General features: G+C 36.5%; 1 protein-coding gene across 4 annotated transcripts in view; it reads left to right on the plus strand.

Annotated features, from left to right (window-relative positions):
• Nucleotides 1-19,981, plus strand: part of DNAH1 (dynein axonemal heavy chain 1) — a 199,825-nt gene that overhangs the window by 137,859 nt on the left and 41,985 nt on the right. For all 4 annotated transcript variants that reach the window (XM_087924016.1, XM_087924015.1, XM_087924017.1 and 1 more), the window contains 9 exons: nucleotides 3,735-3,875; nucleotides 4,206-4,366; nucleotides 9,777-9,934; nucleotides 10,097-10,270; nucleotides 12,637-12,675; nucleotides 14,446-14,624; nucleotides 15,533-15,763; nucleotides 16,855-17,051; nucleotides 18,921-19,056. In XM_087924016.1, coding sequence (XP_087780142.1) covers nucleotides 3,735-3,875; nucleotides 4,206-4,366; nucleotides 9,777-9,934; nucleotides 10,097-10,270; nucleotides 12,637-12,675; nucleotides 14,446-14,624; nucleotides 15,533-15,763; nucleotides 16,855-17,051; nucleotides 18,921-19,056 — 1,416 coding nt within the window. The remainder of the gene's footprint in view (nucleotides 1-3,734; nucleotides 3,876-4,205; nucleotides 4,367-9,776; nucleotides 9,935-10,096; nucleotides 10,271-12,636; nucleotides 12,676-14,445; nucleotides 14,625-15,532; nucleotides 15,764-16,854; nucleotides 17,052-18,920; nucleotides 19,057-19,981) is intronic.

Below are 19,981 nucleotides of genomic sequence, written 5' to 3' on the forward strand. Positions count from 1 at the left end.
TGAAATTGTAGTATTTCAGCATGGTGCTCTGGTAGCTAAACTCTGTTGGAAAGGAGAGGCTAGGTTAAGATCAGAAATCAAGAACTGGGGTAAAGCAAAGGCCACTGATGGTGAAGAAATGGCCCAAGGATAAGCCTCAGCATTTCAGATGTGTGATTTCACATATATTGCAGCTGAGCTGGGAATAAATAGACACATCTGCCAGGCACATATGACAGTATGAGATCACAAAAGTTTTGATATGATGCTGGAGTAATGCAAAAACTATATGTGGAAGTGTCTATGGAGATTCTCAGTCATCCAGGTCATGGTTGTCCCAAAGTTGATTTTTTCAAGAGGCAACTGGACTTTCTCAACTTTCAAAGTCTAGTTGCCTCTTGAAAAAGCACCTTTGGGACAACCATGTGGAAGTGGCCTCTGTGGTCATATGTAACTTTTTTGGGAAGTTCCAAACTTTAGGACAAATAGACTTACAGATAGGAAATAGACTTGTAAAAGGAAAAAATGACTATCTCCTCATTTATTTATTTATTATTTTTATTTTATTTATTTATTTTATTTTGCCAAGCGATTATAAGATAACAGGTATAAGTATAAACATAGTTATGAATACATGAAATAGATACATATAAGAAAAATAAAAGGAAACAGTAGGACAGGGACAGTAGGCACGTTGGTGCACTTATGCACGCCCCCTACAGACCTCTTAGGAAAGGGGTGAGGTCAATAGTAGACAGTCTAAGGTTAAAGTTTTTGGGGTTTGGGGAAGAAACCACAGAGTCAGGTAGAGTATTCCAGACATTATTCTAGAAATTATTTAATTTGTTTGCCACCTATCTCATCATAAAGCAACTCTTAAAGCGAGTCTTACAGTATTATCCAGTCATAAATGAAATAATAGAAATCTTTTTACTGTTATTTTGGTACAATATTGACTGAATGACTTTAAAAGATGCTATGCTAATGGGAAAAATGATCTGTATTTGTTACATAATACCATATCCCTAAGGTCAAAAATTCAGGATTTTTGAAATAAATTCAATTTTTATTATTCTCATCAAAAACTCTTTGTTAGGAATTGATAGTCACCTAACAGTTGGGTTGGAAATATATAAACCAGGATAGACATTTAATACTGTTTCTTTAAAAGAATGCTAAAATTGTAATTGGGTGTGGTTCCTCAAATGGCCATAAGATGGAGCCAGAAACCTGTCCTGTTGTTGCTAGTTGCTAGTTGTTCTGATGTTCACTGTTTTTTGGTTCCTAAATTTTTCCCTATTTACTGTTGCTGATCATCATTCTTCTTGGATTGCTGTAAGTCTCTTACTGAACTTTTTATGATACTGGACTTTGATATTTGGATCATCCCTGGACTGAAAAACTGACTGCTTTAACCATGTATGACTTGGGCTGCTTGTTGGACTTTGCTTAACCGTTTATTGGAAGTAAAAACCTACATTTTACTATACAGTGTATCTGTGTGCTGGTTGTGTGTTATCTCACTCTCACTACGTCTCCCTGTGTGCACTCATTCTCCTAATGGGGAATTACCTCAACACTCTTCACATATCATATTGGCCTATTGCCTTGTTAAATTAATTTTTAAAATATGTTTACTACAATGCTGGTGAAAGGTTTAATTATATTCATAAACAATACACATTGCTCCAAAGTAGTCCAATTTTTTTTAAAAAAAATAGAATGGGCTTTATTAAATTTAAAATAGCATAGCATTTATACAAAAATGTCACTGTCTTTCCCTATCAGGTTTTTAAGGTTCAGAGTACAAGTTCAATTTATTTTCAAATTGTTACTGGAAATGCTTTTGAAAATAAAAATGAGTCAGTTATAACTACCAGTAGAAGCAATAATTAGTAGGGCAGGGCTGTGCAGCATTTCAAATAACCAATTCTAAATTTTAATAAAGTAAAATAAATGATCACCTTGTATTGTTATTCTTTCTAATTTCTGTTTTTTGTTTTGCAAAAATAAAGGGGAAAGCAAGGGAAAGAAATTAGCCAGAAATCACACGGCAGTTGACTACATAGTTTTAACACTACAATCTTTCCCAGCTGCTGAAAAAAAGGGGAAAAGAGGGTGGGGAGGGAGGGAGGGAGAGCGGCTGTTGGCTGGAGGCAGCCTGCAAGCCATGGCTTGCTAATTATAAAATAGCTATTAAGAACTAGCCTCCATTCATTACTGCTAAGGATATATTTCAATCAATGTGCATATCTCTCTAATTCCTTCCCTTTCTTTTTGTTTGGTTTAATCACATACCTCACAAGATTTCACCAGTGAAAGAGGAAGTGTTGATAGATACCAAGTGGTATCGGCGCACCTGCATTCATATGTGTGGGTATTAAATTGAAGGAGTAATTCTGATAGTTCATGAGAAGGATATAATGATTGTGTTGTTGATTGTTTGCTTGTTTCAGGGGAAGTGGAGATAGAGCCTCAGAAACTTACCATCTCTTCCTGTCTCTTTGATTGAGCTGTGAAGACTGTGCTAATGGGTGCTAATGGCATCAAAAACAGTGCTCCGGATGGCCTTTGTCTCCAAAATATATCTTGTCATGATTTCATTTTCAAAGTATACTGGAAGGAGGATCGTTTTTAAAGTAAAGTCACTCATACATCCATCCCCATTTCCATGTCCCGTCTAAATTTTATCTCCCTGCACCCCCTGCAAATCCAAATCTTCTTTGACAAGAAATCCTCAGTTTGGATGAAGCAATATTTCGGGAAGAGTCAGCACAGCCCACTTCCAGTTGGGCTTATTATGATTAATATTAATTTGATGAGGGCCAATCATTTTTCAAATGGCACAATAGCAATTAGAAGGGTAATAACTTGCAAGCCTATATCAGATACAGGATAATTTAAACCAGTGGTTCTTAACCTAGGCGATATCGCCCCCTAGGGGGCGATTTTGTTTTTCAGGGGGGCGATGGAATGAAAAGGGGTGATGTGGGGGCAAAGGAACAGAAGTGGGGGTGATATGGGAGCAATGGAGTGAGAAGTTTTGGGGACACTTTTGAGACTTTTTTCGTACAGTGAATAGCTGTATATCTGTCGTACAAAAACATCAGATCACTTGCTATTAGTGGATTGAACTGTGTTTTAAAATGTTCTGTAAAAATTTTCTTTGTGTTTTTTTACCCTTTTTACAGTGTGCATAAATATATATTTTCCTCTAATCTTAATTTAGTTTCAGAGTTTTCATCTTGAAATTCTTAGTTCCTGCATTGCGGTTTGTTCTTATGCCCTTTTTATATGTCTTTTTGCATCTTAAAATTCACTTGTAATTAAATCATTAAATGTTATTGTTTTTTTCGGACATTTCATTTTCTTGCAATTGAATTTTATTTTCGGTGGTCATTGCATTTAAGTGTCTTGAATAAATAAGGTAATAATGAAATACTTGTATCACGAAGTTTGGGAATAAAGTGTTGAGTGGCATCAGAATTTTTCACACAGTTGAGATATGGGGAAAAGACTGGAAATAAATTATTTGCATCGATATGTCCTAATGACAATTTTAAAGAAAACAAAAAATGTGTTTGCATAAATTGAAGAATTATTTCCCTGTGTTGTGATTGAGAGGTTATGCTGGGGGAGGAGGGCAATGATAACTTCCTCAATGGCTCAAGGGGGCAATTCTTTCAAAAAGGTTAAGAACCACTGATTTAAACCATATAACCTCTCCTTTTCATCAGTACCTTCATCTCTCTTAGGTATGCTGGCAGAATTGGATGAGTTCTTCTACAGAGTTTAAGATGGCGCCTGATACCAGCTATTGTGATATTATTGTACCTACAATGAACACTGTCCAAATGGCATGCCTTTTAGAAATGTTACTGACTAATCACAAACCGGTATGTATGTGTCGTGATTTGAAAATTGGCATTGAAAAATGACATTGAAAAATGACATTGAAAAATGGCATTGTCATGCCAATGCAAGCATTCTGTTGCACAATTAGACTATTGGGAGCACTTTTCTCAAGCAGCCAGAAACATGACTACTGTTAGGACATTATTCTTCACATTCTTTTTGGCATTGTAATCGAAAAGTTATTTAATGTTCCCCAAGTTTTATCTGAATTTTACTGGGCAAAAAAGTTATAATTAAGCATCATTTGAAAAAAAAAAAGTATATTTGGCAAATGTACCCACAATAATTACAATTTTCTTTTCCTTATATAGGTTCTTTGTATTGGTCCCACAGGAACTGGAAAAACGCTCACTATAGCAGACAAACTTCTGAAGAACCTACCATTAGAATATATCAGCCACTTTCTGGTATTCTCTGCTCGAACCTCAGCCAACCAAACCCAAGATCTCATTGACAGCAAGCTGGATAAAAGGTACTCTGTCTTAAAATAATTATCTAATTTTCTTCCTGTTTAGTTTATTTGTTTTTGCATATATTGGTTGACTTTGCTTTCCAAATCTGCTAAAATGCATATTGGTAATCCACAACTTGTGACCACAATTAACTCCAAATCTTCCATTGCTAATCAAGACAGTTTTGTGACTTTTGCCTTATTTTATTGCCTCTTTCCATAGTTGTTAAGTGAATCTCTGTGATTGTTAAGTTAGGAAAATGGTTGTTACGTGAATCTGGCTTCCACATTGACTTCGCTTGTCAGAGGGTTGCAAAAGATGATCAGGACACTGCATAAACACTGCAGTCAAATGCTGGTCACATGACCATAGGAATGCTGCAATGGTTTGCAAGTGCGAAAAATAGTCATAAGTTACCTTTTTTAGTCCTGTTGTACTTTCGAAGAGTCACTAAATAAATGGTTCTAAGTGGAGATCTACCCATAATTTAAAAGCTTGAAGTAAGAAACAAAATGTTAAGGAATGACTTCTCTTGTGATCTGTGGCAAAAATAAACCTTTGAGTTTAGCATTTATTTGATTTGTCAATTGCTTACAAGATACAGGTATAAGAATAAACATAGTTTTGAATACATGAGATAGATACTTATAAGAAAAATAAAAAGAAACAATAGGACAGGGACGGTAGGAATGATTGGTGCACTTATGACGTCCCCTACCGGCCTCTTAGGAAGTGGGTGAGGTCAATAGTAGACAGTCTAAGGTTAAAGTTTTTGGGGTTTGGGGAAGAAACCACTGAGTCAGGTAGAGTATTCCAGACATGGACAACTCTGTTGCTGAAGTTGTATTTTCTGCAGTCAAGTTTGGTGTGGTTTACCTTGAGTTTGTATCTATTGTGTGCTCTTGTATTGTTATGACTGAAGCTGAAGTATTCATTTACAGGTAGGACATTGCAATGTATGATTTTATATACTATATTTAGATCAGACCAGAGGTGGCGTAGTTCTAGGTTTTCTAGGTCTAGATTTTCACGTCTGGTGGCATAAGGTATTCTGCAATGAGTAGAGGAGCAGAGAACAATTCTTGTGAAATATTTCTGGACTTTTTCAATTGTGTTAATATCAGATACATGATATGGGTTCCAGACTGATGAGCTGTATTGAAGTATAGGTCTAGCAAATGTTTTGTATGTTCTAGTTAATAGTGTGATATTACCAGAGAAGAAGCTATATAGGATTAGGTTAACAACTCTTAATGCCTTTTTGGCTATGTAGTTACAGTGGGCTCTAGCACTTAGGTCATTAGAGATGAGTACTCCAAGGTCCTTGACAAAGTTTGGATCCTCAACAATGTCTTGACTATTCAGCTTGTATTTTATTTTCTGAATTTTTTTTTTTGCCAATATGTAGGACAGAGCATTTATTTGTTGAGATTTGATTGACCATTCTGATACATAGTCAAGGTCTTTTTGGAGGGTAGTAGTGTTGTTTGTGGTGTTGAATAGCTTTACATCATCAGCAAAGAGAACGCAGTTGCTCTTAATATGATCACAGGGGTCATTTATGTATAGTATGGAGAGAGTTGGTTCTAAAACACTGCCTTGGGGAACACTACTGTTGACAGGTACAGAATTTGATAGGACGCTCCCAATTTTGACCATTTGTTGTCTGTTTAACAGAAATGCTTCTATCCAGTTATGCAGGTGTCCAGAGATACTGTAAGATTTTAATTTTAGGAGTACTTTGTCATGTACCACTGAATCAAAGGCTTTACAGACATCTATGTAGATTGCGTCTATTGCTTTGCCCTGATCAAGTTCTGTAGTTCATATGTTTTTGCAATGTAAAAGTTGCAGATTACAGGATAATTTTTTCCTGAAACCAAATTGTTTATTAGAGATAGGTTGTTTGTCTCTAAGTGGAGGATAATGGATTGGTTAATAATTGATTCCATGACTTTAAGGTGATGCAGCATAAGGAGATTGGTCTGTAATTTTCAACTAGGCTGGGGTCTCCCTTTTTGAAGATGGGGATGACTGTGGCTTGTGACCATACTTTTGGCAAGGAGCTGCTCCTGAAAGATTTTTCAAAGATTATGCTTAGAGGTTCGGCTATGGCAGTGGATAGCTTTTTTAAGAAGTAGGCACATATTCCGTCCGGTCCAATAGATAGAGATGGTTTTAGATTGTGCAGTGTTTTTTCAACAATGTCTTCTGTAAAATCGATATGTATTAGATATTGTAGTTGTCTGTGGTTCAACTAGGGAGTACTGGGCTTGATCCGATGCTGTTTACAATTACTGAGCCAAAGAATGTGTTAAAGAGGTTTGTTTTGATGGTGTCATCGTTGCAGTCTTTGCCATTAGGTCCTTTCAGGGGTGGGGTGGACCTTGAGTCTTTTAGTTTGTTGTTTACAAAATTGTAGAAAACGCAGGTGGAATTTGTGCATACAAGGTTTTCCTCTTGTTTAATGTGATAATTAGTGCATTCAGTTTTTATTTGGTGGCATAGATTTTTGTATCGGCTTTTGAAGTTGGTAACATGACCAGATTTGTTTTTCCGCCAAAGTAATCTCTTTTTGGATTGAAGCTTCGTTATTGTTATGGATAATCTGTTTTTCCTGGTTTTGGGAGTTGTTATTGATACATATAGTTTGATGGCTGTTTTGATTTCTAGTAAGAATATGTTGTAATGGTCTTCAACAGTATTGCATCCAGTGAATAGAAATTGCCAATCAAGGGAAGAGAGTTCATTAATTATAAGATAATAGTTGCCTTTTTTGAAGTTATAATTGGGAATTTTGTCATTGTGATTATTTTTGTGTGGACGTATGTTGAGACAAATGTCAATCATGTTGTGGTCACTGTTGGAAAAGGGTAATTTAGTTTGTATTCCGTAAATTGAATTCAAACTATTGCAGAAGATAAGATCGAGGCAGTTTTTAAGCCTAGCATTGTTGGTTACTAGTTGTTACAGCATTGTAGAAGGTTGCATGTGTGGATTCAGTTGTACATTCGTTTAGGGTCCAATTAATATGAGGTAGATTGAAGTCACCAAGAAAGATAAAGGCGTGTGGGCAGGATGCTGCCCATGTTAGTAGTGTATTTAGCTTGTTTACATGTTCAATGTCATAATCAGGGGCTCTGTAACATAGTAAGAACTGAAATGTGATATTTAAGGTCAGTTCACAGATAATGATCTCAGGAAGAGCAAGCTCCTGGGTAACTTGGATATTTTTTAGATGTAAAGACTTTTTATAGAACATAGCAACACCACCTCCTCTACAGATTTCACGATCTGATCGGTAAACATGCAAGTCTCTTACTGAGGTAATGGAATCAGGGAGAGATGCGTTGAGCCATGTTTCACAGACAAATATGATGTCAAATTTAGCCATATTTAGTAACAGGAGAAATTCAGGTATTTTATTTACAAGGCTTCTTGCATTGAGAGGCTTCCATTTAAGGTTAGTTGTAGTTTGAATTAAGGTAGTTGAGGGCGTGCGTGCCTAGTGTTGGGTGATGGTGGATTGGTTGAAGTAGGGTTGGATGCTTTGTTGTGGGTTGTGTGACTTTCTTTTGGTACAATCTGCATGGTAATTAATGTACAGGTCCTTCTCTCCATTGTCTAGATGATTTTTGAGTTCTGTGTGTAGCATACGGGAGTGGGCACGTTGCTGTAAGGTTAGGTCAGGATGAGATCGAAGGTTTTTATGGTTGTTGTTGTTTTTGGCAAGTGAATTTATTGTATAAATGAATTTATGTTTGCTTAATTCATTTTTGCAAATGACTCTGCGGAAGTGTGGGGCCACAGAGCCGTCTCTGTCTCTGTTTTTGAGCTCTCGGCCAATGCGGGGAATGTCAAGTATTTCATCAGGGGATATGGTTGATGCTTGATAGTCACTGATGATGTTGCGGACAATTGTGATATCATAATTGTTATTGATGTCCCCTAGACCAAATAAGATGGTGTTAGGACGCTTTAGTTCATACTCGACAGCTTCTCTGATGAGGATTGGGATATCATTATTGGTTGGATTTATTTTTTTTGTGGATTAGGTTGCAGTTGTTGGTTTGTAGCTATTGGATTAGGTTGCAGTTGTTGGTTTGTAGCTCTTCGATGTTCAGGTTTTTGTGTTGTGTATTTTTTTTTCAAGGTTAGCTAATCTTTCATTTAAAGTGTACAGTGATGCTACTATGGTGTCAAGGGATGAAATTCCTGTTTCTATGGCGCAACTCTTTCAAAATGGCTATATGTTTGTCCAGTTTGGTTTTGCATGGTGGGCAGAAAAATGGAAATGCATAATTGGATGTTTCTAGGAATTGAGTCATTTGCTTGGGTAATTCCAAGCAGTCATGATGAGTGTATTTTTCACATAGAGAACATTTGATGGAATTTTCATTAACCTTTAGAGTTACAAAGTATATAAGGCATGTGCAGGAGTCTTGTGGTTCATTGGTGGGGATTTTTTTTTCTTTAGGTTGTGGTTTGGTATTGGATTTTTTTACTGGCATCGTGGGTTTGTTAAGATAGTACGTTGATTAAATTGCTTAATAAAACAATTTTGGGTAATAATTAATATTAATATGGGAAAAGAATATTGGAGAAATGCAGCCCCTGGAATGCCTACCCATTATATCAATAATTATCACTGAGCTTATAACGTTATTTCTTACTGTTCAGAATTGTTTTTTAATCAAATCACATTGTGATAAGAACGCATGATTATGGATGTACACTCAAACAACATTATATAATGTATGATATTAATTGTTTATGAGTACATTTGTACAACATGTATTTCTGTGAAACTGTGAATATAACTTACACCTACCGTACTGAGGAGCATTGTGTTATTAAGTAACGTGGGAGAACTGTAGAAAATCTGTACTAAGAACTCTTCTAAGATGTGTGAAGTATCTGACCAATAAATCATTTTTCACTTACAATAAATTCTTACTGTTAGCACTGGGAGCATATATCAGTAATTCTGCAGACCCATAGCAGCACAGAGCACAGCCTGCCATTAGAGATCAGGCTAGTCCCCACTTTGTTGGACTTCAGGAAATTGAATTCTGTTGGAGAGTCTTCTCCTAAGGTCGTAGGCCACACCATTGTTTACCCTTTTAGTTTCATTTTTGTTGTTTTGTTCATTTAGTTGAAGAGTTTTATGATTGTTTGTTGTTTAATTTTAACCATGAATGTTTTTAATTTTTTTGTCTTATGTACACTGCCAAGAATATATTAAATAAATATTAAACATAATATTGACGGTTTATTAAATAATATTTAATACTATATACATTATATATGGTATACAATAGACGCAATATATATCAATATATATTCCATAAATAAATACATCTCCAACAAGGATTATTATGTATCATGTATTCCACCCAGTAATTTTTATTTTTGTCGTGTTAAATGTAGGCGTAAGGGAGTTTTTGGCCCCCCGCTTGGCCGGTATTTCATTTTTTTCATTGATGATCTGAACATGCCAGCCTTAGAGACCTATGGTGCCCAGCCACCCATTGAGCTTCTTCGGCAGTGGATGGATCATAAAGGCTGGTACGATAGGAAACAAATTGGTAAGATACAAGTTCTTTATCTAGTTTCTGTACAAAACACTGTTTTTCAGAACAGGAAGATCAGTTTTAAATCTGCACCGGTATACTTATATTTCTGCCTGTTGCGGGGTCTGTGTTTTAATGTTAATGTTTCCTCTTGGGCATGTTTTTGCTCATTTTCAGGTACCTTTAAGAAATTAGTGGATATTAACTTTATCGGTGCCATGGGACCACCAGGAGGAGGAAGAAATGCAGTTACACCACGCCTCATGCGCCACTTCAACTATCTCTCATTCACTGAGATGGAGGACAGCAGCAAGAAGAAAATCTTCTCCAATATTCTTGGCAGTTGGATGGGTGGGTTATGTGAAGCAGGGTTCTTTCTCTTTTTCTTTCTTATCTCTCTTATTAGGTGATCTGTAACTTTAGAGGGGTATATCCTGTTGTTCCAAGAGATTGTTATTTGGACTGCTAGCCCTGTTTGGGCGGGCAGTGAAATCATAATAGAATCTACAAAGTGGTCATATGCTATTTGTTATCTTTTTCTCCAGAATACTGTCAGATACTGCCAGATAAATGCTAGATTGTCTATCCAGTTATTCTTATTGTATATTGCCTGAGTGAGAGGCAAAATCAGACCATTGAAAAATACAACATTTTACATAACTTCAAGTTTTTATGTACTTGAGGAAATCCCTCCTCAAGAGGGATGTGTAGAGATATGTGCATCTTATATACTGTAAGAAAAAGATGTTTAAGTTCCCTGGATTCCCAAGCTTATGCTAGCTGCACAATGTATTTAGGTGGTCATTAAAAGTTCTCCCACATTCTTCCATTTGTAAGGTCTGAACACAGGGGGTGGGATTCGGCTGGTTTGGACCAGTTTGAGTGAACTGGATGTTAAATTTACATATGGTTCACTGAACCTGTAGTTGAACCGACAGGCTGGCCCTACCCACTCCTCCCCGCCCCTCCCAGGTGTCTCCACATGGCCCATTTTGGATGCAGGTAAACACAGGATTCGTGCGATTGCTCTGAGAGAGCAAAAAATGGCCTTCCCAGAAGTTCTGGAAGTTCAGAATGGGCCTGCTTCTGGCTTCCAGAGGGCCTCCAAAGCCCAGGGGAGGCCGTTTTTGCCCTCCCGGAGGCTCAAGAAAAGCCTCCAAAGCCTGCAGTAGGCAAAAAAATGAAGTTCCAGTAGGTCACGCACACCATGGCCACGCCCACCCAGCAACCAGACAGAGAACCTGTTGCTGGGATTTTTGAATCCCACCCCTGCCTGAACAGGATGACAAGATCCTTTTGCAAGCTCCCAAGTAAAAGCCTCCTCTTCAGGCTATTGGCAGGGGAACTCTGACTTTTGCTATGCCTTCTCTAGCCCACAAGACTGCAGCCATAGCTGTCCGAGAAATAAAATGGGCCAAGAAAATTGAGTCAGCATCAAGAGCAAACAGTTTTTGAAGCTACCTCCTTTCCTTTTTGGAGGGAAAATTGATTGCCTGTAGAAGACAATTGCATCCGGATTCCTGCCATTCCCTGAGAAAAGTTCCCTGGAGTTGGGCAATCCATAAATTTAAATAAATAAATAAGCAAATAAATAAGTGCATGTTTTCATTTGAAAAAGCACGGAGAGGAAACACAACCAGATATATTTACATAAAGGTAGCCCTAACTTAGTGATTGTCTTAGAGAGTGACTATTCATAGTTAGGGCCACGCTGCAAAAGTAACTCTTAGACGATCCCAGCATTTATGACTTTGACAGCATCTGTCTCTGTCTTTGAATTGCAACTTAAAACTTTCCTTCTCTACAGTTTTCTCTTGCTCCCCCCCTCCTCGGATTCTGGCATGTCTATGTGAGTACAAGATAAACAATATCTTTATGAGGGAGAGGACACTTCAACCTGGCACAGTTTGTACTCTATTTTCACTCCCTAATCTCACACAAATGTGTTTGAAACCAATCTGTAATCATCTTTGCTTCCATTGGCTTCAGAGCACTGAAAGGTGTTTTTGTGGGTAAAATAGAAGCAAGAAGGTACATATGTTTGCCATCTTAATTTATTTGTAAAAATAATAAAGGTAGGATACAAATAAAAAAATAAAAAAATCCTATTATAAACTTTTCAAAACTCTCTCCAGATAGCCAGTAAAAGATTTTATTTTACTCTTTTTTTAAAAAAAAAAAGCACTTAAAAATTATAGTACCCTCTGAGCATCATAGCTCCTGGAGTAATAAAAATTATTTTGCTCCCATTCAGCAAATGTTTTCCTCTACATTTTCATTATGTATAGTGTGCACTTTGTTACCTAGGAAGCTCTCTACAACCGTACGCCATTGCTTCTGTTTCTATTAGATCAGAAATTGGAGCTGTAAAAAGAAAAACTATCAGTCTGAACAACTTCTTTCAACAGGGTTTGCAAAGCTTGCTTGAAATAATAAAAATTGGGTAAATAGTCTATTTTACTTCTCTAACAGACTTAGGTTGTAGGCTGAAACTGAAGAAGAGCTTGCTTAAACCCAAAAGCTGAAAAATATTGGGATACATGACAAAAACAAGAGCAGAACCAAGAGAAAAATCAACTTTCCAGATAGGATCAATAAGTTTCCTACCAAGGCAGAGTGTCCTTGGGGCAAAATAACTCCCCCCCTCCTTTCTATTTTGAAGATGGAACTTTTTGTAAAAAAAAAATAAACATACTAATTTTTTTCTTGATTTTTAGCTGGAAAACTAGGAGAAATATGTTACAGAGAGCCAGTCCGTAAGTAATTTAATATATTAATTTCCAGTATATTAGTGATACATTTTAGAAGTATACTTTTTCAGTTACCTATTTTTAAAATTTGGGTGGTGTCCTTCAGATTTAGACTTTATTAGAGGAAAGCATGGAGTTTGTCTGCAATAGTTAATAGTAATATAACTATAACATATAAATATAAAATTGCAGACTGACTATAAATAACAGCATGACAAAGCAGCAGCAATGTTGCATTAAAATATCTGCAAGAGATATCACTTGCCTACAAACAAGTACTAGTGGGATCACAAAACAGACAAAATAATAAAATATGAAGAAGCTAAAGTGCTCTGAGAATTAAGTATTCAAGCAGAGAAGCATTTGTCATATAATACCCCAGACTTAACAATTGTTGAAAAGAAAGACAAGTTAATCTGGGTGATGGATGTTGAAATACCTGGAGATAAGAGAAAAGAGAAAGTAAGAGAGAGAATCACAAAATAGAAAGACCTGTAAATAGAAGTAGAATGACTATGGCAAAAGAAAGCTAAGACACTACCTATAGTATTACATGCTTTTGGTGCAATCTCAAAACATCTGGAGCACAACTTGAACATTATTGGCATTGACAAAATCACCATCAGTCAATTGCAAAAGGCAGCCTCACTTGGCACAACTGGGCCAGTGGGTCAAGACCAGTTGTCTGCAGAGAGTTGGCCACACCAAGTTGCCCCATCTGTCCCAATAACAGTGTGACAAAGCAGCAGCAATGTTGCATTAAAATATCTGCAAGAGATTTCTCTTTATGAGTAAACCATCTTAAGGTGCTTCTTTCATATGTTCCTCGTGTTTATATTCAGTGCACTCTTCTTCGGCATTCATACTTTCTTGTGTTTTTTTTGTTTTAGCACGCACACTCAATCCATTCCCACTGCATTTCAATTTGCTTTATTCTTTCTCCTAATACCAGGACTCATTTCCCTATGCAAAGAGGGCAGAAGGATGCTCTTAAATGTAAATTTTCTCTTTTTTCAACAAACATTCATCCCTCACAATGAAGCATATTATATGCACTCTCTTTTTGTTAGCATTTTCCTATCTTAAAATTTCTTCATTCATTTCCCATTTAAGGAAATATTCTACCAAGATGCACAAATTCCCCTGTTGCCTCTGTTTTTTTTCACCACTTATGCACATAAGAAGCAATTATTCACTCCATTTTTCCCTGTCAAACATAAATACCTTGGTCTTTTATAAATTAAGTTATATGCATAAGTCATGCCATCAAATCTCTGCCATCACCACAAGAATTCCTTATATGCTTATCCATAAATATTTTAAACAAGCAAGCAGACATCACACATTCTACTCTTGGGGATGTTGCCCTGACTGCTTTTCCCCTTGATTACACACAGCATCTAACAAACAGGGGGGAAATAGAAGTGGACCACAGAAATGGAACGAAATTTTTCAAAATACTAGAACCAAGAAAGAACTAAGTTAACTAGTGAGGATTGGTGGGGAGAGAGAGAGCAGAATTCCAATTTGGCATGACCAGGTACAATCTTAGCAGCTTTAAGACAGATTGAAAAGAATATTGAACAACAAATAAAGCTTTCGTATAATGTAGATTCAGGAATAAAGGTAATAGGATATTTTCTTAATCTGTTTGTGAAATAATTATCTTGCTTTGTCCCACGCCAGTTTTCTATATTGTCATGCAAACAATACTCAATTTATCTCTTTTGAGAAGTCCTCCCTGTAAGACTGATCAGAAATTTTGTTTTCTTTTAGCTGGATGTCCTCAAATTGCAAATCTAAATGAACCTCTCGTTGATGCTACAATATACGTGTATTCAACCATTACATCCCAACTGTTGCCCACTCCAGCAAAATCTCATTACACGTTTAATTTAAGGGATCTCTCCAAGGTTTTCCAAGGAATGCTGGTGGCAGATCCAGCTAAAGTTGTGGTGAGTGCTGTTTTCATAACATTGGCTAGAATGCCTACCAAAGGGACTTGTAATTAATTTTCTAATTAATCAACTTCCTGATCCTTTCCTGATCCTTTTCTGTGTATCTCATAGATCACATTAAAATGACTTTTTAAATGTAGAAATTCACATTGACTTCACTTAAAGTGTATTTGAGATTTTAAAGAATGAAATAGTTTTTTTTGTGTTTGGTGGTAACAGCAAATGAATCATATCTGCATGATTCAGCCAATCACATTTTTATCTAGACTATCCATAATTAATATGAAATGGCAAACTCAAGCACCAAGATATATACCAGGTTTTTGTTTATTAATTTATCACATTGTTAATAATACAATAAGTACAACAAATTGGGAAATGGAGTACATAAAAATGGTTAAATTCTGTATAATGAGATAATGCTTATTTTAACCTTCCTTAAGGAAAATTCTAGTAATTGCTATCTTTACTCTGAGTTGCTGGTTGTTTAGACCAATGCCTGTGGAGATTCTCAGGCATCCAGGTCATGGTTGTCCCAAAGGTGCTTTTTTCCAAAAGGCAACTGGACTTTCTTGTTTTTTTCCTTTGAAAATGTTTCACTTCTCATCCAAAAAGTTTCTTTAGAACTTCAGAACCAAAGAAGCTTCTTGAATGAGAAATGAAATGTTTTCAAAGAAAAAAAACAAGAAACTAGTTGCCTTTTGGAAAATCAAGCTTTGGGTTTGGATCAGTATATAAAGAAAAGATTATTTATTTATTTATATTACTTATTTGTTTGTTTATTTGTTTGTTTATGAAATTTATACAGCTACCTACCCTACATATGTGATTTAGAAATGCTTTGGGGTCCTGTGGAAACCAAACATGGAACATTACTAAAGACTTTCTTTATAATTCTTTGCCAGGATAAATTGGCCCTATTGAGGTTGTGGTATCATGAAAGCTGTCGTGTGTTCCGTGATCGTCTAGTTAATGATGAAGATCGAAATTGGTTTGATGACTTGATGAAGGATATGATGTTGGAATGGAAAACCAGCTTTTATGAAGTTGTTCCTTTTGAGCCCCTTCTTTATGGAGATTTCATGACGCCTGGGTCTGATGTGAAGCTTTATGAACTGATTGATAGCAAAGAGAAAGTAGGTTGCAAGTGAAACTTCTCTGCTTCTTCTGTTTGCTATGTCTTTAATTCACCCGGCACAATGTATAATTTAGGTGTGGTTAAAGATAACATAAAGTCTGGAGAAATATTCCATATATATTGCACATGTGGGCTAACACAGGATGCATATATTAAAAGCATGTATTATTTTCGGTATAGGAAGAATAAGGTTGTGCAAGGATAGACTGAACTCTAGAAGCATGCTGAGAATGATAGATGAAAGTGGATAGAACAGACCTAGATTATGCACTTTTTCCCCAAGCCCCCTGCTTCTTTTGGTGTTTAGGCAAGTAATAAAGAACAGTTGGGAATCTGCTATGCAGATGACTTGAGCATAGTACTTACGCTTGAAAAATGCAATAAACTAGGAAAGAGAACAAGTTTTATGTTCATAGTACTGCAGCGAATGCCATTAAAATCTTTACAGCTGACCTTTGCAAGTAATTACCCTTCCCACAGAACTCCCAAGTGGAAGGAGAGTACTTACTGAGAAAATGTTAATTAAGCAGAGGGTAAAAATGTAAAGATTTTAATAAGGAATGATGTCCTTTGCATTCACTGCCATGTAGCCAGAAATAATAATGATAACAGTATGCTTTCTTTCTTGATCACCAAATGAATTATAGTCATTAATTATTCTGGCTTCTTTGGTAAGCAAATGTTTGTCACATCTGTTGCTCAGATAGTTGAGGCTATGAGGAGATAGATGACTTAATCAAGTCCATCCATCATGGCTAAAACAATGAACTTTATTCTGAAATATTATCCAATTTGTTGATATGACCTCTGATCATTGCAACAAAACTAAGGGTGCTAGTTCTAATTCTATGTGTACCATGTTTGGTCTCAGATATCAAAGTCAGTGTTTCCCTTTGTTGCCTAAAAGATAATAGTTTCAGAACTCAGATTCTAATTTTATTCTTTCAAATAACAGTATTTCATTTATTATCATCAGTGGCATTGGATAATAATAGAGAGAAGGGATGCACTTCTCCTAAGTTGGCCTCCAAAAATGTGTCTTTCCTAGCTGACTGGTCTCATTGCTCTTCCATTTTGCTTTGTTCCCAGCTTATACATGTGATAGAAGAGTATATGGATGAATACAATCAGATCAATACTACTAAGATGAAGCTAGTGCTATTCATGGACGCTTTGGCGCACATATGCCGAATCACACGTATTCTGCGCCAGGCATTGGGCAATGCTCTTCTCTTGGGTGTTGGTGGTAGTGGAAGACAATCGCTGACTAAGCTGGCATCTCATATGTAAGATATGAATGCATGTTATTCATTTCTGCACTAGTAAGCTGTGACAAGTTGCTTAGAATGCACATTATTTGAAGACTGGATTTGCAAGTTAGCATGCCGCATATCAGAAACCAGGAATTAGGAACTAAATAAAATATATATTCCATCACTGAAGACATAGATGATTGTTTCCAGCGGTAGGAAGTGCAACAAAATCATCTGGATATGTTACTAACATATTGGGGGGAGGATCACTTTTGCAAGGCAGCAATAACAACTTCATCTGATCACTGAGGGTCATTGCAAAATAATTCCATAAGCCAAACTATAGGTCATAACCATACTTATGATAGAAATAAGTCGACACAGAAAAAACTTACACTTTTATCAAGCAGATTTTAACCTGTTCAATATATTTCTTGCTAAAGAAATAAGCAACACGTTTTGAAACAACTATACAAGCAAGCTTAATCTCTCTTGAAAAAAGAAAATACAGCACAGATAAGTGAGTACCTATCAGCTCAAAATTAAATCTCACAATAACCACAACTACTACCTCAACTACGATCACAACTACAAACAAAAATAACCACCAAACCAGAGTCACAAACAATTACTATCACTTCAAATAATTCCACAAATAATATCCCCTTACTCATCAAAGATATCATGAAATGTGAACAGAAACGTCCAAATGCCATCTTATTTGGTCTCGAAGACACCAATGAATCAGACGACATTGCCAAAGTTCGCGATATCATAAGCAACTCAAATACAACAAACATCTCTGCTGAAGATATCATTGAAATAACCAGAGATGGCCCTGGGTGCAAATACGGTGACGACTCTGTGGCCCCAAGATTTTGTAGAGTTGTATGCAAAAATGAGTTCAGCAAACACATATTCATTCATACAATAAACGCCATTGCAAAAACCAATCCCAACCACAAAAAACTTCTCTCAAGACCAGACTTATCCGTACTGCAAAGAATAAGCTCCCGTGAACTGTGCACAGAACTCAAAAACTGTCTAGACAATGGAGAAAAGGATCTATACATTGACTACCAAGCTGATTGCATCAAAAGAAAGTCACACAACCCACAACTCTGCATCCAAACCCACCCCATCCAATCCAACATCACTCAAAACTAGGCATGCACGTCCCTAACTATCTCTATTCCAACCACAACTGGCCTTAAATGCAGGCCTCTCAATGTAACAAGCCTTGTAAATAAAATACCTGAATTTCTCCTCTTACTAAATACAGCTAAATTCGACATTATATTTGTTTGTGAAACATGGCTCAACGCATCTCTCCCTGACTTCATTTCCACAGTAATAGACTATCATGTTTACTGATCAGATCGTGAAATCCATAGAGGAGTTGGTGTTGCTATGTTCTATAAAAAGTCCTTACACCTAAAAAACATCCAAGTTACCCAGGAGCTTGCTCTTCCTGAGATCATTATCTGTTAACTGATCTTAAATATGTCAATGTCCAGAATAATCTATCTGAGTCTGTGGTTTCTTCCCCAAACCCCAAAAACTTTAACCTTAGACTGTCTACTATTGACCTCACCCCTTTCCTAAGAGGTCTGTAGGGGGCGTGCATAAGCACACCAATGTGCCTACCGTCCCTGTCCTATTGTTTCTTTTATTTATTTTTTCTTATATGTATCCATGTATTCATAACTATGTTTTTACTTATACCTATTATCTTCTAAGCAAAACAAAAATAAAATAAATAATAAAATAAACTTTTCTAAACTTTTCTAATGAAAATGTTAAAAAAAATGGGGGCAGTGTTTGAAATCTTCCTAATGATGTTCTTCAGTAACATCTTTACAGGAGTAACTCATGTCCTGATTCAGATTCCTTTCTTTTTAGAGCTGATTATGAATGCTTCCAGATAGAGCTTTCAAAGAACTATGGAACAGCTGAGTGGAGAGAGGATATCAAAAAGATCATGCTGAAAGCTGGCTTGCAAAGCCTCTCTATTACATTTCTGTTTACAGATACCCAGGTAAGCAAATCTATTGGCAAAGTTCAAGGATTGGAATTTCTTTATGTACTGTACTAATTACCATGTTTCTTAAATGAATAATAGTGTGCTCAGAAGAGTCCCAACAATGGGCCTATCCAGCTCAACTACCTCTCATATATGCAATCCTGTACTATTTATATCTATCTATGTATTATTCTCCTTAAATTCAATGATAATTAATCCCCGATAAGCATGCATAAAATTGAAACTATTAGGCTTATTTTAGAATCTTTGTAATACTTCTATGATATGGCTCTCACTCTTAGCCTGTCATCCATTCCTTACATGAGAAGGAAGGTTTATTGCAAAACATATGTGCATTTATATTTAGTATTTTAATATTTGTATCTGACTAGTCCTATTAGAATTTCCAAAAAGTACTTGAATTAGCCATAGGAACTGGAGGAGGAGGAGGAGGACACGTATGTGCTGCCTTTTTCACCATGGGGTTACTCTAAGCGACTCACAACAATAAAAAAAGAAATAAAAAGGAGGTTTAAGCAAAGCAAAAGTAATATAATAGAAACAATAAAAGAAAACAAGGAAAAAGAAAACAAAGAAAATACATCAATATAACTGCTAAAAATGATGGCACGTATGGAGGCGGGGGAGGTGGAGTCAGCTGTCAATGTGCAGCCACCTCTAGAGTAGAACTCCCCCATGAGATCCCCAGGCCAACCTGCAGAATCAGAGAAAGATAGGAAATTGAGGCAGATCTTGCACTAGAGGGCAGGAATTTTCAAAGGGCAGGTGATGCAGCAGAGAACGCTCTTCTGGATCACAACAGTTGGAGTTCTTTACCAATAAGTTCCCAGTAAGCCTTCTCTTTCAGCATAAATAGGATAGGCTAGTCTTAGTGGGATGAGAGAGTTCACCAGGCAGCCTGGACCTATACCATTAAGGG

Source organism: Pseudonaja textilis, chromosome 2 (genome assembly GCF_049901715.1).
Source record: "Pseudonaja textilis isolate UNSWEBS1 chromosome 2, rPseTex1.2, whole genome shotgun sequence".
Lineage (NCBI taxonomy): Eukaryota > Metazoa > Chordata > Lepidosauria > Squamata > Elapidae > Pseudonaja > Pseudonaja textilis.